The 24,482-nt window shown below is 38.8% G+C and overlaps 1 protein-coding gene across 1 annotated transcript in view; it reads left to right on the forward strand.

Annotated features, from left to right (window-relative positions):
- The window catches only part of LANCL3 (LanC like 3), an 861,225-nt gene that overhangs the window by 470,081 nt on the left and 366,662 nt on the right, over positions 1–24,482 (forward strand). Inside the window, exon 2 of the mRNA XM_044072407.1 lies at positions 20,275–20,398. Within this exon, the coding sequence (XP_043928342.1) occupies positions 20,275–20,398 (124 nt within the window). The remainder of the gene's footprint in view (positions 1–20,274; positions 20,399–24,482) is intronic.

Genomic DNA, 24,482 nt, shown 5'->3' on the forward strand with positions numbered 1-24,482 from the left:
CACTATAAATCCCTACAGCATGTGGGCATGGTCCCTTTACATTTCCTGTGTAATGGACATCCTTCCTGTGTGCGGGCATCAGTGTTACAGACAGCAGGTAGCAATACTTCTTACAGGAGAACCTGCACACTCATGGTGGCCACATATTTGTAGGAGGATCAGGAACTACAGACAGACTGTGAGTAGAGTTGTGTTATGCTTTGTATAGTACTAGTGTTACAGTGTGTGTGTGTGTGTGTGTGTGTGTGTGTGTGTGTGTGTGTGTGTGTGTGTGTGTATACATACTAGTTTACCTTGGAATACAGTCTGCCTGCATAGCTCACTACTGTGGGCCTATCCTCTTGCTGGACAGAGGTATGCCTATCACGTGTTTTCCGTCCACCACACAGGTCCTGTGTCAGATATTACACTGGCAGTGTGTGTGTTGAGTGCTATCAGTACATGGCTACATCCATTTCTGTTTCTAACCTCAGTTCTCTGACTAAGGGTATGTTGCAGACTATCCTGTAACACCAGCAACTTGCTTAGTGTATGGCAGCTGTGTTCCACATATGTGCCTGTGTTCCAGCCTCTGTCCCCCATCTACATACCAAGCTTTGCACATATGTCATGCTATTGGGGGTTGTTCTGTAGTGGGCTGTGAGTATATCACACTGCCATTGCTGCCATTAGTCCACTGCTGTTGTATCCCCCACACATACAGTGGGGCTGGGGCCATATATGTGTGGGTGTCACCTACATAATACATGCGTGCCCTTATGCACTCCAGCGGCCAGTGTATGTAACAGTCATATATGGCTCTGTATTATTGAGTCTAGGTGGGGAGTACCATAAATGACCTAGGCTGTTACAAAATGTGGGGGTATCAGGGGTGAGCTGCGCAAGGTATCTGGATGTACAGTTCCGTATACTTCATCTATATTTACATTACTTACATGAATTGGGGTACTGCAAGCCTACTGCCTCCTGCCATACAGACTGTTCTGTTTGTCGGTGTGCATGTGATGGTGTCAGTTATGCCTTGCTATGTAACATTGACAACCAATGTGATCACATAACGTCTTTACCACCTACTGAGTTTGTACAGAGTGTAGATAGAGGCTGCTAAACTACACACCTGCAGTACATACTGTTGATTGTTTGGTATCCTGTAGCCCAGTCTATGTTCATATTGTACAATTTGAAGGGCTTGGCCTGGACAGCAACAGTTGTGAACCTTTCCAGACTACTGTATTAGTGTAACTGTTTCACAGTTGCAGTACTCTGGCTCGTGGCCCACTCCATTACAGCTGTGGGGGACATACGAGGAATATTTAGCCATACCTATCCATGATATACCTGAGATGGCAATTATTACACAGGTCGTGGACTGATACTTACACACGGCTGGGACATCCCCTGCTGCTCTAGCCTCTTGGAGCCAGTCCTCCAAGAGGTCTCCCTTCCATTGCTTCAGGTCAGCATAGTGGTGCCTGACCTGATCACCAGTTCAGGATATGCCAGTGGCACTGGTGTGGTCACAGGTGAGACATTCCCAGCCCTCCGCCTTATATTGGGAGCCATGGTACTGGCCCTGCAGCAGTCTCTGTGCATGGTCTTTAACTAGTAGTCCAGCCTTGGACTCCTGGATGCACCAGCATTGTGCCTGGAAGCCCACTCCTTCCCCCCTTACTGCCATAGTACCTGCAAGGGGAAGCTACAACCAGTTATGAGCTGTATTCCCACCTCTTGGGTTTAAGTAGGGCCGATTTCCCACACTTTTCCATGATTGGCCGGTTTTGAAAAGGCTAAGCTATGGGCACACCTGCTTACCTAAGGTTGGCACAGCTTAAAGAGGTATACCACTGGGCAGATTGAATTGGTTTCCCTACACATTGCTTACACTTACTAAGCTGAGCTGTGCTGCGGTTAGCATTGCTTAATAGTTAATTAGCACTATATTTGCCTTTTGGCAGTTATTTATTATTCATTACAGGTTATATATGTGTCTGGTATCCGTCATTCATGTGTACATACACTGTATGGAGACCTGGGGACTTCTACACTTTATTACAATAACACCTCAAATCTATGCTTACTGCAGTACTCCAGTTCACATATTTATGTTCTGTGGCAGGTTATACAACATCACACTGTATATAGATTCAGTTCACATGTTTGATTTGATTTTCCTTTGGTGAGGATTAGTTTGCTGATATCTCATTTATATGTATTGCTATGATGGCTTAGTGGTTAATTACTGTGACTGTGGTGTACAGGGTCCTGAGTTCAAGACTTGGAGAAGATGTTTATTTTGTTGCTGGGCATAACACGGGCCATTGGGTACAGAGTGATTAAGGCACTTTAAAGCAGTTGTAAGTGGGTTTGTGCGGAGCTAAGCAATGCTAACCTCCGGTTACAGTTTCTTACATTCAGTTAGCTTCTACTTTGCTTAATCTGTGTAGGCAATGCTTACCCCCACACAAACGTGCTTAAACACACTTACTAGTGCTTATATATGCTTACTGCTGCTTATTTGTGCTTAAACCTGCTTACTAGTACCTTATTTATTATGACACTGACACTTCGCATGTGCATTTAATGCAGTACTCCAGTTCACATTTAAATGTTATTTAGTAGGTTATACAGAAAAAAAATGTAAAGAAATGTTTATATACAGAAAATGGTATGTGTTGCAGTGGGACTCGAACCAGTAATGCCTGCTCATTAGGCAGTTGCTCTGACCACTACACTATTGCTGTGCTGTTTCATTTGCATATATCTTCCTTGTTATCCTCTTCAGCTTTTTAAGCTGCTTTAACCATAGCTTACTGATAGGCACACTCACGCACATATGGTTAGCTGTACTTGGAGTTTTAAAAAAAATGAAGGGGTTTCTTCTTTTTATTTTTATGTCCTGTTGCTGTTGTACACATGGGGGCCTGTTGGTGGGTATATACATACACCTATGAGCGGTCTCGGTCATTTATTTACACTTTCTGCAGTCCTTCATTGCAGGGGCATGTATATTGTGAGAGCTCTGCTCTCAGACATGCCCCCTGCACTCGTCCATGCTCCGTGTAGGATTTGGAGCTCAGACATTGTGCCTTTATTAATATGCATGGCATGCTGCCATCCTACTCCTAAACTGCCACTTCCGTGCAGGACTAGACTAGTCCTACATGGAAGATTAGCAAATCCGGGAGTTTAGTTTTCTGGAATCTACTTGGGAGTGATGTGTTTGCATTCTTCTCGGAATGATGAGTGTCACTGTAATATTGAAAATGAGTTGCAGCTCTCTAGTAGTCTGCATGTATGATAAATAATAACTATTATACAACGACCCCCCATTAATATTCAAAAACGTGCATGCTGATTGGTCAGCATGCACATTGTAAATCAGTTATAGTAATGGAAAAAAGGTCCAGTCGCCCGGACTTTTTCCATTACTATAACTCTTTTTTTAAGCAACGGAGAACGCAACATCTCCATTGCTTCATACTGTCTCGCTATGTTAAACAAGTTTAACATAGCGAGACAGCTTTAAAAAAAGCAACGGAGATTCTCCGTTGCTTTTTTTAAAGCTGTCTCGCTATGTCAAAACTCTTTTAACATAGCGAGACAGTTTGTAAAAAGCAACGGAGATCTTGCTTTCTCCATTGCTTTTTTCAAAACTGTTTCGCTATGTTAAAGGGGTTTAACATAGCGAGACAGTTTGTAAAAAGCAACGGAGATTCTCTGTTGCTTTTTTAAAGCTGTCTCGCTATGTTAAACCCATTTAACATGGCGAAACAGTTTGTAAAAAGCTACGGAGATCTTGCTTTCTCCGTTGCTTTTGCCCACAGCTCTGATGTACTGCATAGGCATACGCATGCAGTACATCAGAACTGCCGCAGAATACAAGACAGCCGCGGAAGGGCAGCAAGGAGGCATTATACAATGCCATTATTTAAGAAAAGTAATTTTTTTTCCCCTTAAATAATGTCATTGTAATATAATAACCACTTCTGGGTGTGGGTAATGCTGGATTTACCCACGGTTGGCATTGTTTGGCCACTCGGGCTTCGCCCTCGTGACCAAACCACACCAACCGTGGGTAGATCCAGCATTACCCACACCCAGGCGTGGGTTATTGCTATAATATTCTATAGTTAAAAGAAAATCAATATATGTTTATTGTATACACTATATGATAATGTAGTGGTAATTGTATTCCAGAACTGTAAATGACTGATATTTGCTGAAATGGGCTAGCTTTGACAGAGACTGACGTAAAATATATGGGGATAGATTCCTAAAGACTTGATGATGGTGTGTGTCACTTACTGCAGTGCAAGGCCTATCATAAACCAGGTTTACACCAGATTAAGTGAGTTACACTGACAGAAAGTCTGTGGAATGTAGTCCCTAGTTTATAAATTATTCTGAACAGTGTTTTTAGTTATAGAACACTGCAGTGTGTTAGCTTCTAGGTAAGTGAATGGGGTAAAGCATTTTAATACAGTTAGTTGTAATGAGATGCATTTCATATATTTCTGTTGTGTTATGTTGGATGCAACATGTATTTATGTTTTAATATTAGGAAAATAATGTAATTTTAATTTTGGACATAACTGACCTATTATGCAGAGCTCTGTTGACATCATACATGTGGGAGTTCATATTTTAGTATTTATTTCATTGCTGCATTTTGGTGCTTGTTGGCTAACCCACTGAATTACATTCCTCTACGTAGCAAAGCATAATTCATAATGCTCGATATAAGTATCAAATAGCTACGAAAAATTGTAAAGTACATTACCACTCAGTATGCAATCATTGCTTGTCAAATACTGAATAAATGTAGCATTCTACAACACTAACACTTTGTGGCTTTAATAGTATTTGTACAAAGAAAGAATACATTTCTAGGCAGGTATATTAAATTTTTGACAGGAGTTGAATGTGTGATTGCTATACAGTCCATGAGACATTTGTTTTAATTTTTTAATACCAAATCTGATGCTGTCAGATCAGTTCCAGGAATTATGTGTTAGCAGTAATTTGTAATTGTATGAAAATATGGTAGATTACAATACCCTACTCTTGCAGCTCTAGTCAGTTACTGCCCATACCATTTAGTTGTACATATCAGAGACGTTCCAAGACTGTTTTCATTAATGATAAAAAATGGATTTTGAAATAAACTGTGTAAACCTGCCAGTATGAATGCTGCTTACAACAAAAGGAAATGTATTTGTCAACAACTTTTAACAACTGCTTTATCTTTGGAGGTAAAGTCCCCTACAGCCTTATACACTGGACTCTGCTGTTGATGCCCTGCCCTTAATATGGTCAGGTAGGGCTTTTCTTTATCTTGAAAGTAACGAGTACTTCCTCCTTGGAATAGCCTTCTGTAGTAATGCATGCTTTTTCCAAATGGCCAGAAACAACAAGTCACACAGTTTTTTTCCAATTAACCTTTACAACCAATTAGCCATTTAAGACAGCAACTAAATAGGTGCATGTCATTAGCTAATTTAACCAAAATGGTTCAAGAAAGTAACAGACCCAGTCCCACAACAGGTAAATGTACTCCCCTGGACATCAGGCATCCAGGACAAATTATCATAACTACAGGTACTGCCATCCATGTTAAGCAACCACTGTTCAATCATCTCTAATATACAAAATATAAATGTGCTTAAGGGTAACATATTTTTCCACCATCCCCTTTAGTAAAGCTCTTTAGAAATGCACCCCAAAGGACTCTGCATAGTGGATATATAAAAAGCTATCAATCCTAATTTAATTATCCCACCAGTCACTGAAAAAAACAGAAAAATACATTTCATCAACAGACATTTTCTTACTTTTGCTACTCCCAGTACAATTTCTAATTACAATTTGTATAAATATGAATGTAAGGTAAATTTTGCACCCCTTTTAAGTCTCTGTAATACATGGTACAAAATGGATGAATTAATGATTTGTTACAGTGACAATATGTGAAATGAAGTTTATATCTATAGTATATCTGAAAATAACTGAAGTCTCTGCCACCTGGCTTGGGTCATCGTTGAAAATGGAATCCAGACCAGTTCACATGGTTAATGAAATTACAACCCCCCCCCCCCCAAAAAAAAAAGCAAATAGTCTTATTACAGGTGAGGATAACTTGCAAATTGCTACTGTTAATTCATTCTGATCTAATGCCTGTATTCACATACCACTTTGAATGTTTTACAACTGTTTAAGAAATTGTTGCTTGTCTTTATTTTACTCTGAGGTGGTGCTAGGATTTTTGAGGTATATATAGTCAAATTAAATGCGATGTAAGATATTCACAGCTTTGCCAGTTTTGAACAGTAGGGGGAACAATAGAGAATGTAGGAAAACCCTGCTAAACAAATGTACACAAGAGTGTGTGTTATTGACAGCAGATACAAGCTTTATGAGCTGGAAAAAGAAAGTTATGCAAGGGCAAAAATATCAGAATTTTAGACCAGAGCTCAGCATGTTTGTCAGATGTACTTTCCTCTAACCTTAGAGGATTCTCTAGGGAGGAGTCCCCAGCAGCTCTGAGTGAAAAAAATGTCTTTGGGAAGGTGAAACTACTATCCTGTGAATGAAGGCTGTTATAACTATGAAGTTTGTGCTGCCTGTGTAGGAAGCTGTTGAAAATCGTACTTACCCATGGAACTGTTATTACGCATGCTATTATGAAGGTTCTAAAGGGAAACACCTCTAAACCTTGAGTAATTTAGGCTAGTTTTGAGAGGGTTTTTGTGTGTGCTGTGTTACATGGGAAGTAGAACATTTTTAACTATTTTCCACAAATCTGTAAGAACTTAATTTCTTTCTTTTCTTATTTTTATGTAAAACCTGACAATCTATGCATACTAATTATATTGTGCTGCAAATACCTCTCTGTATTTAAAAACATATTCATATTACAAAGCATGTAACTGTTATTTTCAGTTGAAGCTGTTTGTAAATGATGTAACTGATGTCAAGGATGTCCAAATAATGGAACAATGTTGCTCATGAATTAAACTAACTGTAGGTGATGAAACATTGCAAATGATGTCCATGACATCTGTATAATGGAGCTTTTCATTCCAGGCCTCCGCTGAAAAAGGGCACTGCTCAGTCAGACCTTCCCGGTAAATAAATGCCAATAAATAAATACATAAATCTGAGTGAATAGCTATGGATCTTCTATATCCCTTTGTAAATTCAAGCAAAGATCACCTATATATGTATATGTGTGTGTGTATGTATAATATATATATATATATATATATATATCTACTGGTAAGCATTGATTTCTCAACAAAGTTCCCCAAAGCAGCTCCTCTAAGATGAATAAATACTAACACTCTAGTAAAAACTGATACAACTGTTTTTGGGGATTAGAATTTCCTATGAAATCCTTACAGACCAAGGTATCCCCATTTATGTCTAGTAATGCATGAACTATGCCAGTTCTTTTTAATGAGGAAGCAAAGACCCTCTGTATACCATCACCAAAAGAGATGAGCTGTTTAAATGCTTTAACAACATTTTAACATTCATTATTCATAAAGCTGTAAAGCAAAATGAAAAAAATTGAGGCCATCTGCTTCCATACTTCTTTTCAGTGTAAGAGAAGTACCCCAAGCCTTAACTATATTTGCTCCTTGTGAGTTATTGTATGTCAAAAATCTGTGAAGCTTGCAAGAGAGAGGAAATGAAATCTGGGAGAAAGAAACACTTCCTTTAACATCGAGATAGGATACTACACAGGACTGCAGGATACACTATGAGCTGTAATGTCTGTTACCAGAGAACATGTGGAAAGAACACAGGAAACCCAACAGTAAACACACAACAGAAATGCTCTTCATGTATAATTTAAGGCAGGGGACAATGTAGTAGCATTATTGTCCACTGCCAAGAACAAATTCCTTGCTAAGGGGCAAGCCGTAAGTGGTACAGAAACTAAATGGAAAACTAAATGAAGCTAAAATTAAACTAAATGAAGCAAAATGTACCTTGTGAGGCAAACTGGAATGAGAAAACTCGAACAGTTATATCACACAAATGTGCTGAAACTTTGAAAAGAAAATGAGATTTCTGTATATGTTTGCTAAAGTACTAAAGAAGTTAAAAAAAGCAGTATGCCCTGATGAAAACATTAACAAAACATTGTTAGTAACCCAAAGACAGGAAGTTAAAGAATACGTTCTCAGGAATAGGGACATATTTACAGACCTCCCTGGCAGAATTTATCTAATTCAGGACACTTATTTGCCTATTCCAGATGAAAAAGTAAATCCCAAACCATGTCAAATTACACAATCCCAATAGCTAGCATTAAAAGAGGAAATACAGAGGATGCTTAAACTGTGCTAATAAAAGAATCACAGACTGTATGAAATAGTCTCTGTATCCTGATTCCTAAACCTGATAGGATTCTGCAACAAATGTATAAAGCTGAATAATATATCCAAATCTGATTCCTACACTGTGCTGACAAATTTGTAGAAAATATGGATAAGACTAGATTTCTGGCCATGCTGGATTTGACTAATGGTCGCTGGGAAATTCTGTTAATCTTTTGGCTATGCTAGATTTGGCTATTGGTTATTAGAAAATCCTGTTAATTCTGGCAGCTAAGGAGAAAACAGCATGCTTAACACCTGATTCCTTTTTCATCATAAGGTGAGGTTATTCGGCCTTCATATGCGTTAGCAGCATCTTGGAGGCTTATGGACTGGATTCTTAGAACACACACCAGTTACACAGCAACACTTTGATGATGTAGGTAGAACACACACCAGTTACACAGCAGCACCTTGATGATGTAGTTAGAACACACACCAGTTACACAGCAACACTTTGATGATATAGTTAGAGCACACATCGGTTACAGAAGCACCCTGATGATGTAGTTATTTTTTTTCTGAAGACTGGGAAAGTCACCATTCCAGGGTCAAGATGTAGTTAATTCCTTTCAATGACAACTAACCAATCCAGAGGAAATCTGAGATAGCTGAAGCTTGGTATTTAGACTATGCAATAAAAAGGGAATAGTAAAACCCAAGACAGAAAAGATAAAAGCAGTATTGAATTGGCCCATACTCAACACAAAAAGAACAAGTCAAGGCCTTGTCAGGGTTGGCTAACTGCTACTTCAAATTTCTACCAAACTTTCCTACTGTAGTGCATCTTTTGACAGGCTTAAAGAAAGGAGATTGCCTTCCTAAATGTCAAATAGGCTGGAAGAGACAGACCAGGCTTTTGAAACATTATGAATGCTGCGTTCTGAGCCCATAGTCTTATACCAAACTTCTCTAAACAGTTCAGAGTGTTCATGGGTGTCTTTCAGGTATGCTTAGGAGCAGTACTGGCACAGCCTGTTGTGGAGGATGAATGCCCACTTTACTATATATGCCAGAACGTAAGTAGTGCTGAATGGAAGTATTCAGCACTTGAGAGAGTGTGTTGGGCTACTAAACATGAGTTATCTACTCTTCAATGTTATCTATAGGTTCATAGGTTGGTACTAGGCTATCAGCCCTATGGCCTGTACAAGCCTAGCCATAACAATTCCTGGTTATTTCTTCCCACGCTATTTATTTCCCCTGGACCCCTGTCTAGCAGGGTGACTGACGTGATCCCCAGGATGAATTTCCTTTCTTCCATCCAGTCGTCAAGGTTCCTTTTGAAGAGGGCCAAAGAGGCACTCTGCTTGACATGTATGGGCAGTCTATTCCAGAGTCTGGGGAGTCTGTGGGTCAAGAACCTATCCCTCCAGCATGTTTTGTTTATTGTGATGACACGGTTTAGATCCCTGGAGCATGTGGCTCTGAGGGATTGGGACTTCTTTACGTGTAGCATGTCCAACAGCTGTGGGTTTGACATGGCCTTGTATGTTAAGCAGAGATCGCCATTGAGTAGAAGATATGCAACAGAGTATAGCTGGAGATTTTTAAGGCATCATCGTAGGGCATCTGCTTTGGGCCTGTGATTCTTTTAGTGAGGTATTTCTGTGGCCTTTCCAGTTGTTGCAGATGTCTTGAGAGGTACATACCAAATGGGGCATTGTATTCTATAATGGGTCTAATGAAGGATAAGTTCAGTGGGACAATGACCTCCGTTTTCCTGGATGAAAAGCCCTTAGTGATGAGGTGTGCCACATAGAAGGATTTCCTGACTGTTGTGGTGATGTGATTATATAAGGTGAGACCACTGTCCACCTGTGTCCCTAAGACTCTCATCACACTTTCAGTGTTTAATGTACTGCCACCTATGTGGTAATTCATGGGTACATGTTTTTTCCCAAAGGGGATAACTATACATTTCTTGGCATTGAGCTTGAGCCCATGGCTCTGGCACCAAGCATCTGTTTCTGTAAGGCCCTTTTGTAGAGTATCCACATCATCTGGGGATTCAATAATGGCTCCCAGTTTGCAGTCATCTGTGAACTTTGTTAGCCAGAGTCCCTTATTGTTGGCTTTTACTTCAGAGAAGTAGATGCCAAACAAGAGTGGTCCCAGGATTGAACCCTAAGGTACTCCACTTGTCACTTGTCTAAAGCTGGATTTGGAGTCGGCTACTTTTACAATGTGGGTTCTGTCAGTAAGCCAGTTGGCAACCCATCGAGTGACGTAGGGATTAATGCCGAGCTTAGTAAGTCTATCTATGATTCCAGAGTGGGGGGTGGTGTCAAAGGCCTTGGCAAGGTCTAGATAGGCTGTATGGACTGCATTACCCTCGTCCACGGCTCTGGAGACTGATTTGAAGAAGTCAGTCAGGTCCAGGAAACATGATCGGCCCTTCACGAACCCAAACTGGGTGGGGTCCAGTGTTTGAAGGTTGCCAATGTCTTTGTTTATAAGTTCCATGATAATACGTTCCATGGCCTTGCAGATCAGGCTCGTGAGACTGATGGAGTGGTAGTTCCCAGGATCCAAGGTGGATCCCTCCTTGTGGAGTGGGATAACTGTAGCTGTGTGCCACTCAGTGGGCACGAAGCCTGATGTGAGGCTATGATTAAACATGACACTTAGGTGAGGTGCCAGTTCATTTTGTAGTTCATGTAATACACAGCCCGGGATGTCATCTGGTCCCATGGATGCTGTATTCTTAGCTTTGGAGAGTGTGTTTTTTTACCTGTGTGGCCGTTATTACCAGAATTTGGCAATTTTCCAGTATTGAGATGGGCTGTTTAGGGGGTGAGAGGGGGGTGAAGTTGGCACTGAATTGATCTGCCAGGATATTGGCAATATCCTTGGGATCAGTATATTTAATGCCATTCTGTTGTAGCTCAGAGCAGATCTGAGCATTGCCATTTAGATTCTTGACATAGTTATAGAATGCCTTGTGGCTGTCTTTGGAATCTTTGGCAATTTTATTTTCATAACTAGCTTTGGAGGATTTTATGAGGGATCTCAGCTTCTTACTGAGGCTGGTAAGGGAGTTTTTTTCATCTTGGGATTTTCCTCTTTTCTGCAACTGTTTCTTCCTTTTGTTGTAAAGTTTGTTTATGGCAGGGGACCACCAGATTGGCTTCCTTTTTTTGGAGGAGAGCATATTGGTTCTATTTGGGATAGCACAATTCATGCATGAATGGATGTGCTCGTACAGTGCCTTAGTGTAGGATTCAGCAGTCAAACTTTCAGTTCCCGTCTGCATGGGTGTCATGAAGTTTGTCACTTCTGACTTGAGTAGCATGAAGTTGGCTTTGGAGAAGTTTTTTATGGAAGTTTCCTTACTGGGGGTGGGGTGGGGGTGGGATGTGGATGTTAAGGGTGATTAGCTTATGGTCAGACCTGACCAACGAGGGAGTGACCATAGGTGTAGAGCATCGATTTCCCATGTTGGTAATGACCAGGTATAGGATATTGGAGCCCCTGGTGGGACTATGGATTAGTTGATCCAGGGCGTTGGAATTTATGAATTCCAAGAACTGTTGAGCTAAGGTGTTGGTACATGAGTAGTTTTCCCAGTTAATGGCAGGGTAGTTGAAATCACTCAGTATTAGGGTGTTTGGTTGTATCTTCATATTTTCCAGTATGTTTAGAAAGGTGTAGTGAGAATCATGGGGCATGGTGGGGGATCTGTAGCATTAGTAGCAATAGTATTGGACACAGACTATGATTTATGGACCAAGCACCCCTTCAGTGGCAGCTCTGACAGACAGGCAGACATTAATTACAATCTTAGCTTCCCAGATGGGCTTTATGACTGTAGCCATTTCCATTTAAAACAGTGGTCCACAAGGGCTGACATCATTTAGATGCAGTTCGGTTGTCCTTGGCTTACATCCCAGCTGCAGAGAATATGCTCGGGGGAAGGTTATGTAATATAATGGCTGCTTTGCCACCTTTGAACACTATACAAAACAGTGGCAAAGGTTGGAAAATCCTTACCAAACCCATAATGTACACTGGGGGGGGGGGGTGCTGCTAATGGCAGAAACAAACTTTAGACGTAGGAAACAGGAAGCTTTATAAGGGTAGAACCAGATGTATTTTAGGCCTGAGCCTGTGGAGTTTGCAATTCTGATATGAGAAGCTGTTGAGAGTCTTACCTGCCTATAGAACTGTTACTACATATGCAACAATGGAGCTAAAGGTAAATACCTGTGAACCTGGGACATTCATATTGTGTGTACTGTATTCAATAGGAAGGAAGCCATTCTCAACTCTTTTTCACAAAGTTATAAGTACTGTTCAAGTAATACATTTCAATTAAGTGTTCTGATTCTGTGATTCTACCCGTTATGCCAAGGAGGGTATGGTTTTGCTCACATCCCTTGTAAATAAACCCATGCTGAAGATAGAAGGCTGGTGGTTAGGAGTGGTTCTGTGACTACTGTTGAACTGAAATACTGTAGTATATACCTTTTGCATTTTTATTTGCACCTGTATCTTTACCTGATTTTTTTCATTGTATTAATTAACATATTGTCTTTCTTGTGACATGGCTTAAAAGGTCTATTTTAATGACCTCCTTGTGCTTGTTAACAAATGAAAAAATAAATATTTCATATGGCAGAATATGCTGTTTACATCACTGTTCAATCCTATATTTAATTTCATGCACACAGATATGTTGACATAGCTCAGTAATAAAATTGTTTCAAAAGAATCTTATAGGAAATACAAAAGAATTTGATTTCCATGATATAGTATATACAGCAGCATAAAACAAAATGTATTAGAAAAATATAAAAGTTGCAGTTTCAAAAGTGTTAGGACTGTGCACGGTTAGATAGGTCATAGGAGTCATTTTGACAGAGAATGATTTATAGTATCACCCTTTTGCTCAACATACTGCAGTGAAAATGCTATTTTCTTTAGAACAATAATTAATCAGCCAGAGAAAAATAACTAAGTTGTTTGAATGTGAGGGCGGTTTCCCATGCCCCCCCCCCCAATATTAAGTACTTAATTTTGAGATTGATACAGCTGACAAAAGAAAAAAACTTTGGCAATGGTAATGGAAAGAACGTTTTTTTCTTGCTAACACAACCTAGCCATATTTTTCTGTACTATTTTCAAAATACCTTGATTTAGAAAATTGTTTTCAAACTGACTTTCTGTTTTTTTGAGAAATTGTAGAAAGTTAATGCATGATAATGCAACAGGCTTATATTTACTAGTTACTGTAACATTAGAAAACTTAATACAGATGTGCATATTGCACTAAAATTACTATTGGTTGGCAATAATGGTCTCTAATGCCTGTTATTAAAACTTTAGACTTGAAGTCACAAGACAAAAGTGTAAATTTCATTTTCTACAATATATGTAAACATGCATTTCACACTTCTTGTTAAAGCTTTTACGTCATTTTAGATCCTAGATTTGCTAGAGTTTCCAGTAGTAATGTTTGTCTATAACCATGTACAAATAGAGCTTTGAGTAAGTCATATCTTTCATTCCACCTGCACTCTGTGACTTTGCATCTTTAGTAGGTTCTGCAGTATACAACAAAACTAATCACACCTTAAGTTTATCTTTGTGATTTTAGGTAAGAATGCAGCCTCCTATTTACAGCAAACAGTACTATATAAAATACAGTAGTACAAGTACTGTGCTGATTATGCTTTGAAGCTGGTGAAAACATAAGCTTGTTACACACTTCTCTGACATCAAAAGAGTGCATAAGAAGCTTTGTTATTTTGGTTATGCACCGTTCCATCTGTTACATTACAGTGTCATTGTAAAAAACAGCCACCACAGAACAGCATCGGAAAACAGTTTGTTCCTACACTTTTTTTCTGTAACTTGTAGCTCACTAGAGCAGCTAAATCTCCATGTACTACAAAGAGTTTTTCCAGTCACAACCTTCTAGTTACATGTTCTCAAACTGGATGTCAAGAGTCACATTTTGACTTTTGGTCTCAAAGTGAGCTTCTTGACATCCAGTTCTTGAACACATAATGTACAGGATTATGATGGAGTCTCCAGTCATAACTAGATATACAGTAATGGATGCCAAGAAATTCGCCTCAAGAGCAAAGCTTAAAAACGGCATCTTGGCATCCATGTTAAGAACACATAACAGCGGGTTATAATCAAAGACATGATTATGATTCTTTGTAGGGCATTAGGCTTTATCTGCTCCAGATACAACCAGTTAAAAAAAAAAAAAAAAAGAATGACAAAGTGAAGGAATAAAAAGTGTTTTACTAGTTTTGAAAGCCAGTAAAGCACTCTGCAAGTGCTGTCAAACAGACAGCAGCATACCTCTCAACTTCTTTTCTTAGGAATTCTGGACAAACCCAAAAATAAATTGAAGTAAAGTATCAAAATCAGGATCAGTTTTTAAATATTGCTCTAATTCACTTAAAAAAAGTTAATGCAATGGCAGGTTATGCATTAACATGCATTTTCTAAGCAAAAGTATTTTTGCTTGACATTATTGACTGACTGTATCCTTGGGGATTTGCCAAACCTCAAAAGTTTTTGAGGAACAGGCTTACCTCTCAACTGTATACATTTTCGCAGAATGTCCAGCGTTTTGCCTCACAGGTTTGGTCTGTCCGTCATAAAATTTCTGTTTTTCTGGCAAATCATTGAGAATTGAAGTCACTAAATAATGAAATTCATTTGAGTTACAGACTTCATATCATCCAGAAAAGGCATGCTAATACAAAACCGGACATTCTAGCAACTTTCTAAGTTTATAAGAGCAATAATCAAAATCTGTCCCTTTTTTGAGCCTTTGTCCCCCCCCAAAAGTTTAGGCTTTGTCCAGATTTCTTGCATTAAGAGGTTGAGAGCTATGGGAACAGGGCAAATATATAATGCAAAATCAGGGATATTCTGCATAATCAGGGACAACTGATAAGTACAGCAGGCAGAAACAAAGCGCTTTTGTGGTAGAAGATAAAACAGCTTTTAAACATTGTTAAACACTTTGTTCTGCCATGTTTTCTGTTTGCATTTGTGGCAGAGTGAAGTTCTCACAGCTTTTAAAAGCTTTTTTATCTTCTGCCACTGTACAAAGCTGGCCAGCATTGCCCATTGTTGGCCACTACTGTAAACATTAATTTTAACAGCACTTACAGTGTCCTTAATAAGGTTTTATTAAGCAAAAGTGCTATTAAGACTGGATCTTACACTGCGAAAGCACTTAAGTTTATAATCAAATATTTGCCCAAACAGGTGAACAAAAGAGTACCAAACATAAAAGAATTACCAACCAAGTGAGGTAAAGCCACAAGAACCCCAGTTTAATGATCACTTTCATTCCAAAAAAAAAAAAAAAAGACAAATGGAACTTCATCAGAACTGATTAAACATATCCATTGTCACCATGTGGCCAAAAAAATAATTACAAGAATGCAAAAAAACATTTCCTTTCAGATTCCACAACACATAAATACATTATGAATAAAACTCTAAAATTCAGTTAAATATATTCAATTATCTATAATTGAAATTGCCACACATATATGTTTTATGTAAAAGTAGTAAAAAAATTCAGAACTTAGCCCTTCTAAAGGTTTAACAGGCTATTCGTTGAAACCTTGTCATTTAAGCCTGGGGCACTAGAGACATTCAATTCAATCTGCCAGTGAAGTTCCCTGGCTTCAAGCCTGGCATGTCAGTCCCCCTCCCCCCATAAGTCTGGTAAGACCTCTTCCAGAATGAAAAATAAAAACGTTTTATATTGTACAGAATCCTTGAAGTTTTTGCATGAGGTGTTGGCTATATGACTCTTTTTTGCAGCATATAAATGCTGATTAATTCTTTTTCCTCAACATTTGCTCATTCTTACCTATGTAAAAAACAAGGGCAACAGGAACAACATGCCAAATATACCACCCATTGATGTTATAATTAAAATGACCACTGGGGGCAATGCTTCGTGGATATCCTGCCATATTAATTTTCTCCCCATCTAAAAATACACCTACACTGGCTGCAGGATCCACATCTGTACAACTTCCTTAAAACTTTTGTTAACCTCAAACATAACTTTTAATTTTATTCCCTTTTTTAAAGCTAAACCTGGACACATTGCCAAGATTACCAGGTGACCCATAGGTACCAAAAATGAAGGACCAGTTTCTTGTAAATATCTCCTTAACGTTCATGTTTCTACTATTATATTCCAACACCATGGTCTTAGAAAATAATTTTCTTGCCCTTCCTGTGAATGGGAAAGTTAAATGGCTATATAATCAGATATGGATATTTTGTTAACCTAACACACTTCACCTTTTCATAGCAATTATCAAACAGAGTCTGTGGGCACCCCCTGTCTAAAACATTGTTTTTAAGAAATCACATTGTTCAAAAATAAACCAATCTGGATAGTCTTACCATTTGGCCTTTCACAATATTTTTTATTGCCATGGGGGGGGGGGGGTGTTGAAGTGAAAGCAAACTGTCTGAATAATTTGCCTTGTGATAAATAAAGTATTTGAAGGAACAGGTGCCATAATTCTTGTACAACAACACATCCAAAAAATTTGTCTTGTCCTTGTCTGTCTCACTAACAAAGTCTATAGTCTGGTTAATAAAACATAGAAAGTCATTCAACATATCAGAGTTCGCAGTCCATAAAATAAAAATATTATCAATGAATCTGAAATACTTGGAAATGTAATTGCAATACTTAGAGCCAAATATGAAGTTGTGTTACCACTATTGAAGTATAATGTTGGCGCAAATTGATGTGGCGGCAGCCCCCATTGCTACCCCCTTGACATGTTTAAAATATTCATTCTCAAAATATTCAAAGTTATTAGCTAATTCAAGATCTATACTTTCACAAATAATTCTGATGTTGTTTTTAGTTAGATTTGGAAAACATGTCAAAGCCTTGTAGAACCATTTCATTCTAATGTCATATTGTACGACAGATAGAACCCACAGTGTGAAAGTAGTGGACTCCAAGTCAGACTGCTGACCAGTCACAAGTGGAGTCCCACAGGGATCGATCTTGGGTCCTCTTTTGTTTGGCATCTACTTCTCAGAAGTCCAGGCCACCACAGAGGGATTCTGGCTGACTAAGTTTGCAGATTGCAAGCTGGGAGCCATTATTAACTCCCCAAGTAATGCAGACATTCTACAGAAAGGCCTCACTGAGACCAATGACTGGTGTCAAAACCATGGCCTTAAGCTTAATGCCAAAAAATGCGTCGTCATCCCATTTGGGAAACCTCAGTTCCCACTAATTACCACATTAATGGAAAACCTCAGTTACCACCAATTACCACATCGAAAGGAGCCCGCTGAACACTGAAGGTGTTATAAGAGACCTGGGGACACAGGGTGACAGAAACCTCTCCTTCGACCACCACATTGCCACTGTGGTCAGAAAGTCCTTCTGTGTGGTACATCTCATTACCAAGGGTTTTGCATCCAGGAAGAAAGAGGTCATCCTCTCTCTCTCTACTCTTCCCTCATTAGGCCAATCATCGAGTATAATGCCCCATTTGGCATGTACCTCACTAGACACATACAACAGCTGGAAAGGCCACAAAAGTACCTCATGAAGAGGATCCTAGGCCATAAACACATGTCCTACATGGACAGACTCAAAAAACTCCAGCTATTCTCTTCTCATATTGTCTACTAAGAGGCGATCTCTCCTTGGCTTACAAAGCCATGCCTGACCCAGCTCTGTTAGAAATGCTACATCTAAAGAAATCCAAATCCCTCCAGAGACCTAAACCTCATTACCACAATTAACAGAACATGCTGGAGGGACAGGTTCATAACCCAGAGACTGCCCATGCTCTGGACTAGACTTCCCATACATGTCAGGCAGAGCACCTCACTGGCCCTCTTCAAGAGAAATCTCGATGAGTGGATGGGAAATAGAAAGTTCACCCCGGGGATCACTGCAGTGCCATTGCTTGATAGAGGCACTGGGAACTAACATTGGGCAGCACGATGCCAGGGCACTTCTATGGGCTAGGCTTGTAAAGGCTCCAGGGCCATTAGCCTAGTACACACATATGAACCTATAAACCTATTACCAGAATCAAGTCACATCAGCATCAAACACGGTAGCAAAAATAGCTTGCAAAAAGTGCAGGGAGTCTTCTGAAACATGTTTATTTTCAGTTCACTAAAGATGCCTTTAGGATGAAGATCCACTGATTTAGCAAGTTGCTCAGTTTTGTATCCCCCTGATGCTACAATTGGACTCATAGGTGGATTGTCAACAGATTTATGCAGCTTAGGAAATAGATAATAGTATCAGATTCTCAACTTTCATATATTTAATAAGCTCATTTCTGAACTGTCAGTTTGAGACCTAATTTTTTCAACCATAAGTCTGTCTTGGAGTAACTAATGTTGACTTTGCTCAGTGATGCCAAACCAAAAAAGTCACCATTGTTCAAATAACGCATTTTTGAATGTACACAAAGGTATCCATAATGACCACCTTTCTGTCTTTATTGGGCTACATAACATGAACAGACTTGTCTTTATAAAGCTCTTTCAACAGCTTATATTCATGGGTGTCATATTATGGCACCTTTTCCTATTAGTGACATTAAGACTCCTCAATTCATTCTCACACACTTTTTCAAACAATGCCTCAGGTAGAACCAGCAGAGCATTGAAAGTACCCTTTTGTGCTAATACAGTCCATTACTCCCTTCCAGAATCTAACTCAAATTCAATTTTCTGGAATACAGTTTAAGCTCTTTCAAAATATTAGTAACCCCAACTTCTTAGAGGGAACAAAAGTGACCCCCTTTTACAGCAGCTCTCCATGTGTTGGGGTAATATCCAAATGACTATAGTTAAATACTCTGAAAGTACCAAAAGTGTTACAGTACCTTGTTGACTGATAACTGCAGTGATTTATGGGGAAATCAGCTCTAGTACCTGCCCCTTTTCTGTCCCCGACTTATGCTTCAGCCTCTCATTGAATGCCTCTGCACCTGCTGATGAATTGATTCATTCCTGACTGTTGAGAAATTCCCGATTATCATTGGTATATTTTTCCACTAATCGGGGGATTTCCTAGAATTAGGTGTGGATCTAAAAAATCCATTTCTGGTCCACTATCATAATTAGCTGGATGAAGCAACTCCTCTTCACCCTGTGCACCACCTGTCCATTCCTGTACCACCTTACAGAGCCTCTGAAGTAGTGGGTATGCCTGATTATTTTTATAGGCCTCCTCATCATGCATCAGTTTCTTCTCTTTACATTTTCTCACAATTTCACAATGTTGTTTGACATTCTGGAATACCTGATTGAACCTAACTTTGTACATCCCAAACAACAGATTGTCAGTAATCTCACATTTTAAGACCTTAATCTCCCCCTCCATTTTTCCATATGCCTTTAGTTATCCATCATTAACTAACCGGTCATCTCAATACTAATCCTATCGAATAAATCTAATAGGTCCAAATGCTGTTTTGATCCTTCTTCAAGTTTGGAAACTTGTATATATGTGACCCTTAGGGCACATGCCTGGCCTTGATACAGTCTTTAAAAATTACATTGTCTAACAAGTTTATCTTTTTCTTAATTTCTAAACATAATTACAGTACTTCATGCACTAACAAGTGTGTTATGATCATAAACCCAGTCATAATCTCCAGTATTATTTGTCCATTGTTATGCTTGGTAAGTAAGGTGCCATATTTCCTTTGATGTATATTTAACTATACTCTTTCATGACAAAAAAAATTGTAAATCAGGACATCATTGATACAGCTATCACTTTTATGCTCCTAAATATATTAATACTGCATTTGTTTAGCTAAAGTGAGAAATAAATACATTGAATATTGTGAATATCCTGTCAGTGCTGACTGTCTTTCTCTTCATTTAGGTGTTGAGCAAAGAACAGATCAAAGCGGTCTGTCAGGCAATTCTAGAATCTGGAAAGCAGTATGCCAAGAAGAAAAGAAAACCGTTCCCTCTGATGTATTCATATTATGGAACAGAATATTTAGGTACATAAAAATGTGTTAAATACTTATTGCAAGCCTTTGTATTAAATGTGAAGGCTAAAATCATTACAGTCATCTGTCAATGACCATGTGCAGTTATCGCTAGAATGGTAGCCTTGGGCACTATTTCAGTGTTAGTTCAGTTCATTTTCTTTACTAATATGTTGTTTCACTTCTGTGTGGTACAATCTGTAGTATATGATAAAGGGATTTAATCAATTTTACCAGAACAGCATTGTCTTAAGTATTATTGTCTAAGTTAATTCTTAATACGTTGTTAACTTTTCTGGCATATTACTTCAACTACTGTTGTATTGTATTCTTTTTCAAATATTCATTCAAGCTCTTTCACATATACTGGTCTGAGCTTTTGCTAGCAAACCTGTCCAACAGGGGTAACATAAGATAATTCCATGGATTCATAAATGCCACATTTGCGATTGAGGCCAAGCCTGCACTATTTACATTGCATGCTCAATGAGCAGCAGTGCTAATTATATATGTATGTGGCCATGTGTGGATGCATGATGGGCAACCCCTGGTCATGGCCACACCACAGCCTACAATCACATCATGTAAGTTCACCTCACAGACCAAGTTAACTACAAACATTTGAGGTAAATATTTTTAGTGCATGAGCAGCTCTAATATTCATTGAGAGGTCACCTGCATATTATTTAAACAAAGGTCTGTCTTGGCATTAGCAATGTTTGTTTCTGATGAAGCAGTGTATTTGAAACTGCGAAAGCGCCCATACTTTTAATAAAGCTGTTGTTTTATGTCTGACCTGCATCGGTTTATTTTGGCTTTAGACACCATCTCATAGGAGCCAATGTCATTCAAAATCTCAAACATTTTGCCAGAGTATACTTCGCTGTCCATAATAACAAGCCCACCCCCCGCCTTGTCAGGCTTCATCACCCTGATACTTTTATTGCACATCAATTCTTTCAAAGTATGCCTTTCCTATAAAGTAAGGTTTTCAACACAGAGGTTTCTCCTTGCACAGATTTATCTATCATATACCAAGATAGACTTTTGTTTAAATGATGTGGTTAGCCAAGGAAGTATTACTAAGCAAGTTTATGATCATTTAAAGGTAGTCAGACTTGTGGTACCCTCGATATTTGGAATACCAAAGATTCACAAGGATGTTCCAGATCCCCTTTGAAGCCAATTGTTGCTGCTGGAAAGTTGAAGACAGTGCCTTTGGCTACTGTTATTGATTTCTGGTGTAAAGATATCATCAACAAAACAAAATGTTTATAAAAAGTGACATGTTGCTTAAACCTTAATACCTTTGATCTAACAGCAGGTTCTATGACGTACGGATGGGGAGGTCTCGGAGCCGCAATGATGAGGGCATTGAAAATGTAAGACACGTTTTAACCAAGGAAAGTAACTTTTCTAACACCAAGGTCAATATGACTTGTGCCCTATTGGATTTGATCTTGAAAAATAATATATTTCTGTTTGAGAGAGAGAGTTTTTTCTCCAGAAAGTGGGGGTCGCTATGGGCACAGCGTGTGCGAATACATATGCTAACATTGTGCTGGCCCAATGGGAGAAAGAGATGTTTTTTTGTTGTGACATGTTTAAGCAACATGTCACTTTTTATAAACGTTTTGTTGATGATACCTTTTTTACGTGGCATTGTAATGAGATACAGCTAGAGAGTTTTGTGAATTTTCTAGGGAGTACCACCTCATATCTCTCTTTTTCTCTACAGTACTCTCAGACTAAGATTGATTTCTTAGATATTAATGTGAACAAAAACATGTTTGGTAACATTTCATCTAGGTTACACAGAAAAAGCTGCAGGAAAAACAACATTCTTTATCGTTCCAGCATGCACCCCAGACACATAACTAGGAATATAGTTAAGAATCAAGTATTGCATTGTAAGAGACTACATACTGATGGGGGAGACCTTGCAGAGGCATTAGATAGTTTGTGTGTAGATCTTATGAACAGTGGCTATAAAGCCTATGAGATCGATAAGGCTATGGTAGAAGTGAGCTCTCTTGATAGCAATATGACTAAACCCTATTTATCTGAAGAACTCCCTGCAAATGTACATGCTGATGGAAGAAAATGTACTGAGATGGTGAATAGGCTGTGTTTAACTTTTTTCCAGGGATATTACTAGGACCTGTGAGATAGTTAAAAATAACTGGCCTATTTTACTCACAGACCCTCATATTAGTAGAGTTGTAGGGTCTATTCCTAGCTTTAGTTTTAAAAATAGTAAGAATTTAAAGCAACAGCTATGCTATAAGTACAACAGAACAAGTGAAAGGTTTATTTCACAGTGTAAAGGAACATATGCATGTAGGGCTTGCAAAATCTGTTGCAACATATGGTCAACCTGCATGATTGTGCATCCGATACACTTGAAACCAGTGGAATTTTCTTTCTATGCAGACTGCTGTACTAAGAACATAGTCTGTCTGGCCAAGTATAATTCATGCAGTGCATTTTATATAGGCAAAACGAATCGTATGTTGAAGGAGAGGGTAATGGAACATTTGAATGACGTACGTAATAATAAATCAACAAATGCACTGGCTAAACATGTATCAGATTATGGTACACATCACAACTTTACATTCTTGGTTTTACAAAAAATTAATGACAGCTTAAGAGAAGAATATCTACATAATGAAACTGAATACATAGAGTTGAGATGGATTGTTGATTTTAAGGCTTATGTTTCACCTGGCCTGAACAGTGCTGTCTCTTTAAAACCTGTCTTAAGAAAAAGAGGTCTGCCACATTAATTTTTATTATATGTTTTTATTGGTTGTTACTTGTATTTAAACTGTATGTTTGCAGAAATTTTTATTAAGGTCTGAAGAAGAGGGTCACCTCGAAAGCGCTTACCTAAATTATTTATTTTATTGGTAATAAAAGTGAGCTTTTTATTCTCCAGCCACCACGCCTTTTTATTTTATACTAACTGAGATACTCTAGACCAGTGTATTAGCAAGTTGCCGTGTGGGCGTCAGAAAACACATTTCAAGGGAATGTCTGAACAGTGTTGAAGACTGATAAATAACCATTGTTAAACAACATATAACCATGTGGGGATCAAATCCTTTACCTAGTGTACTGATAATATGTACACATCACTTCATGAGTACAATGAACCATCAAAGCTGTTACGTACAGTGAAACTCTCCACTTCACCTTAGGTCAGTATTGCAAGGTAATATGCATTGACAATTATCTCAGTTTCATGACGAACGCCAAGATCCCAGTGCATTCAAAGGGTTTTTTTAAGGTTTTGCCATAGAATGAGAACTTTCATTTCTCTGTGGTTACATATGACTGTCTATGGTGCTCTCTGCTAACAGTCACACAATGTACTACCACAGGCAGATGATTCTTGTTCTTCTATCATCCATTTTGGGCATGTATGTCATGTGCTAATGTATTTGGACAAAGTTAAAGGCTGGAAAGGGTGTAGGATAGAGATGATATTGGGCAGCAAGTCGGGGGGGTATCACCAGGTTTTGAGACTGCGCAGATGGAAGTGGGTGAAGAAGAAAGAATGGCATCAACGTCCAGGAAACCTTGCCTTTCATACTGATATGACACATATCAGGGCATTAGCAAGGGGAGCCACTGAATCAGCGAGACTAAGCACTTATAAAACACAGGTATCAAGGAAATGTAGCACACTGGCAGAGTAACAGCAAGAAAAAATATTCAAGGGATTGAAATTAGAGCTTCTGTAGTCACATTCACCATTGCAGTGTACTAGCAAAGGCAGACACTGAAGATGCTAAGACTGTAATGTGTTATTAAAAAACACTTGTGAGGGACATGGTGCAGATTTTCAGAGTAGATGCCCATCACTGTAAAATGGCATACCACTCCCATGGAAGATGAACACTCCACCCATTACAATGACACGTACAAGTCATTCCATGAGCACACTGAGCCATCCAAACAGGTAGGCTATACGGATTCACTTAATTGCTTTGTGCATTTGCCTTCTGATATGCAGCCATGCTTCGCTTATTTGCATGACCAGTATTTAGATCTTAGCATGTCTGAAGGAATTGTTTCAGTTTTTGCCATG

The sequence above is a fragment of the Protopterus annectens genome, chromosome 5.part0 (genome assembly GCF_019279795.1).
Source record: "Protopterus annectens isolate FY-2018-M chromosome 5.part0, PAN1.0, whole genome shotgun sequence".
NCBI classification, from domain to species: Eukaryota; Metazoa; Chordata; order Ceratodontiformes; family Protopteridae; genus Protopterus; species Protopterus annectens.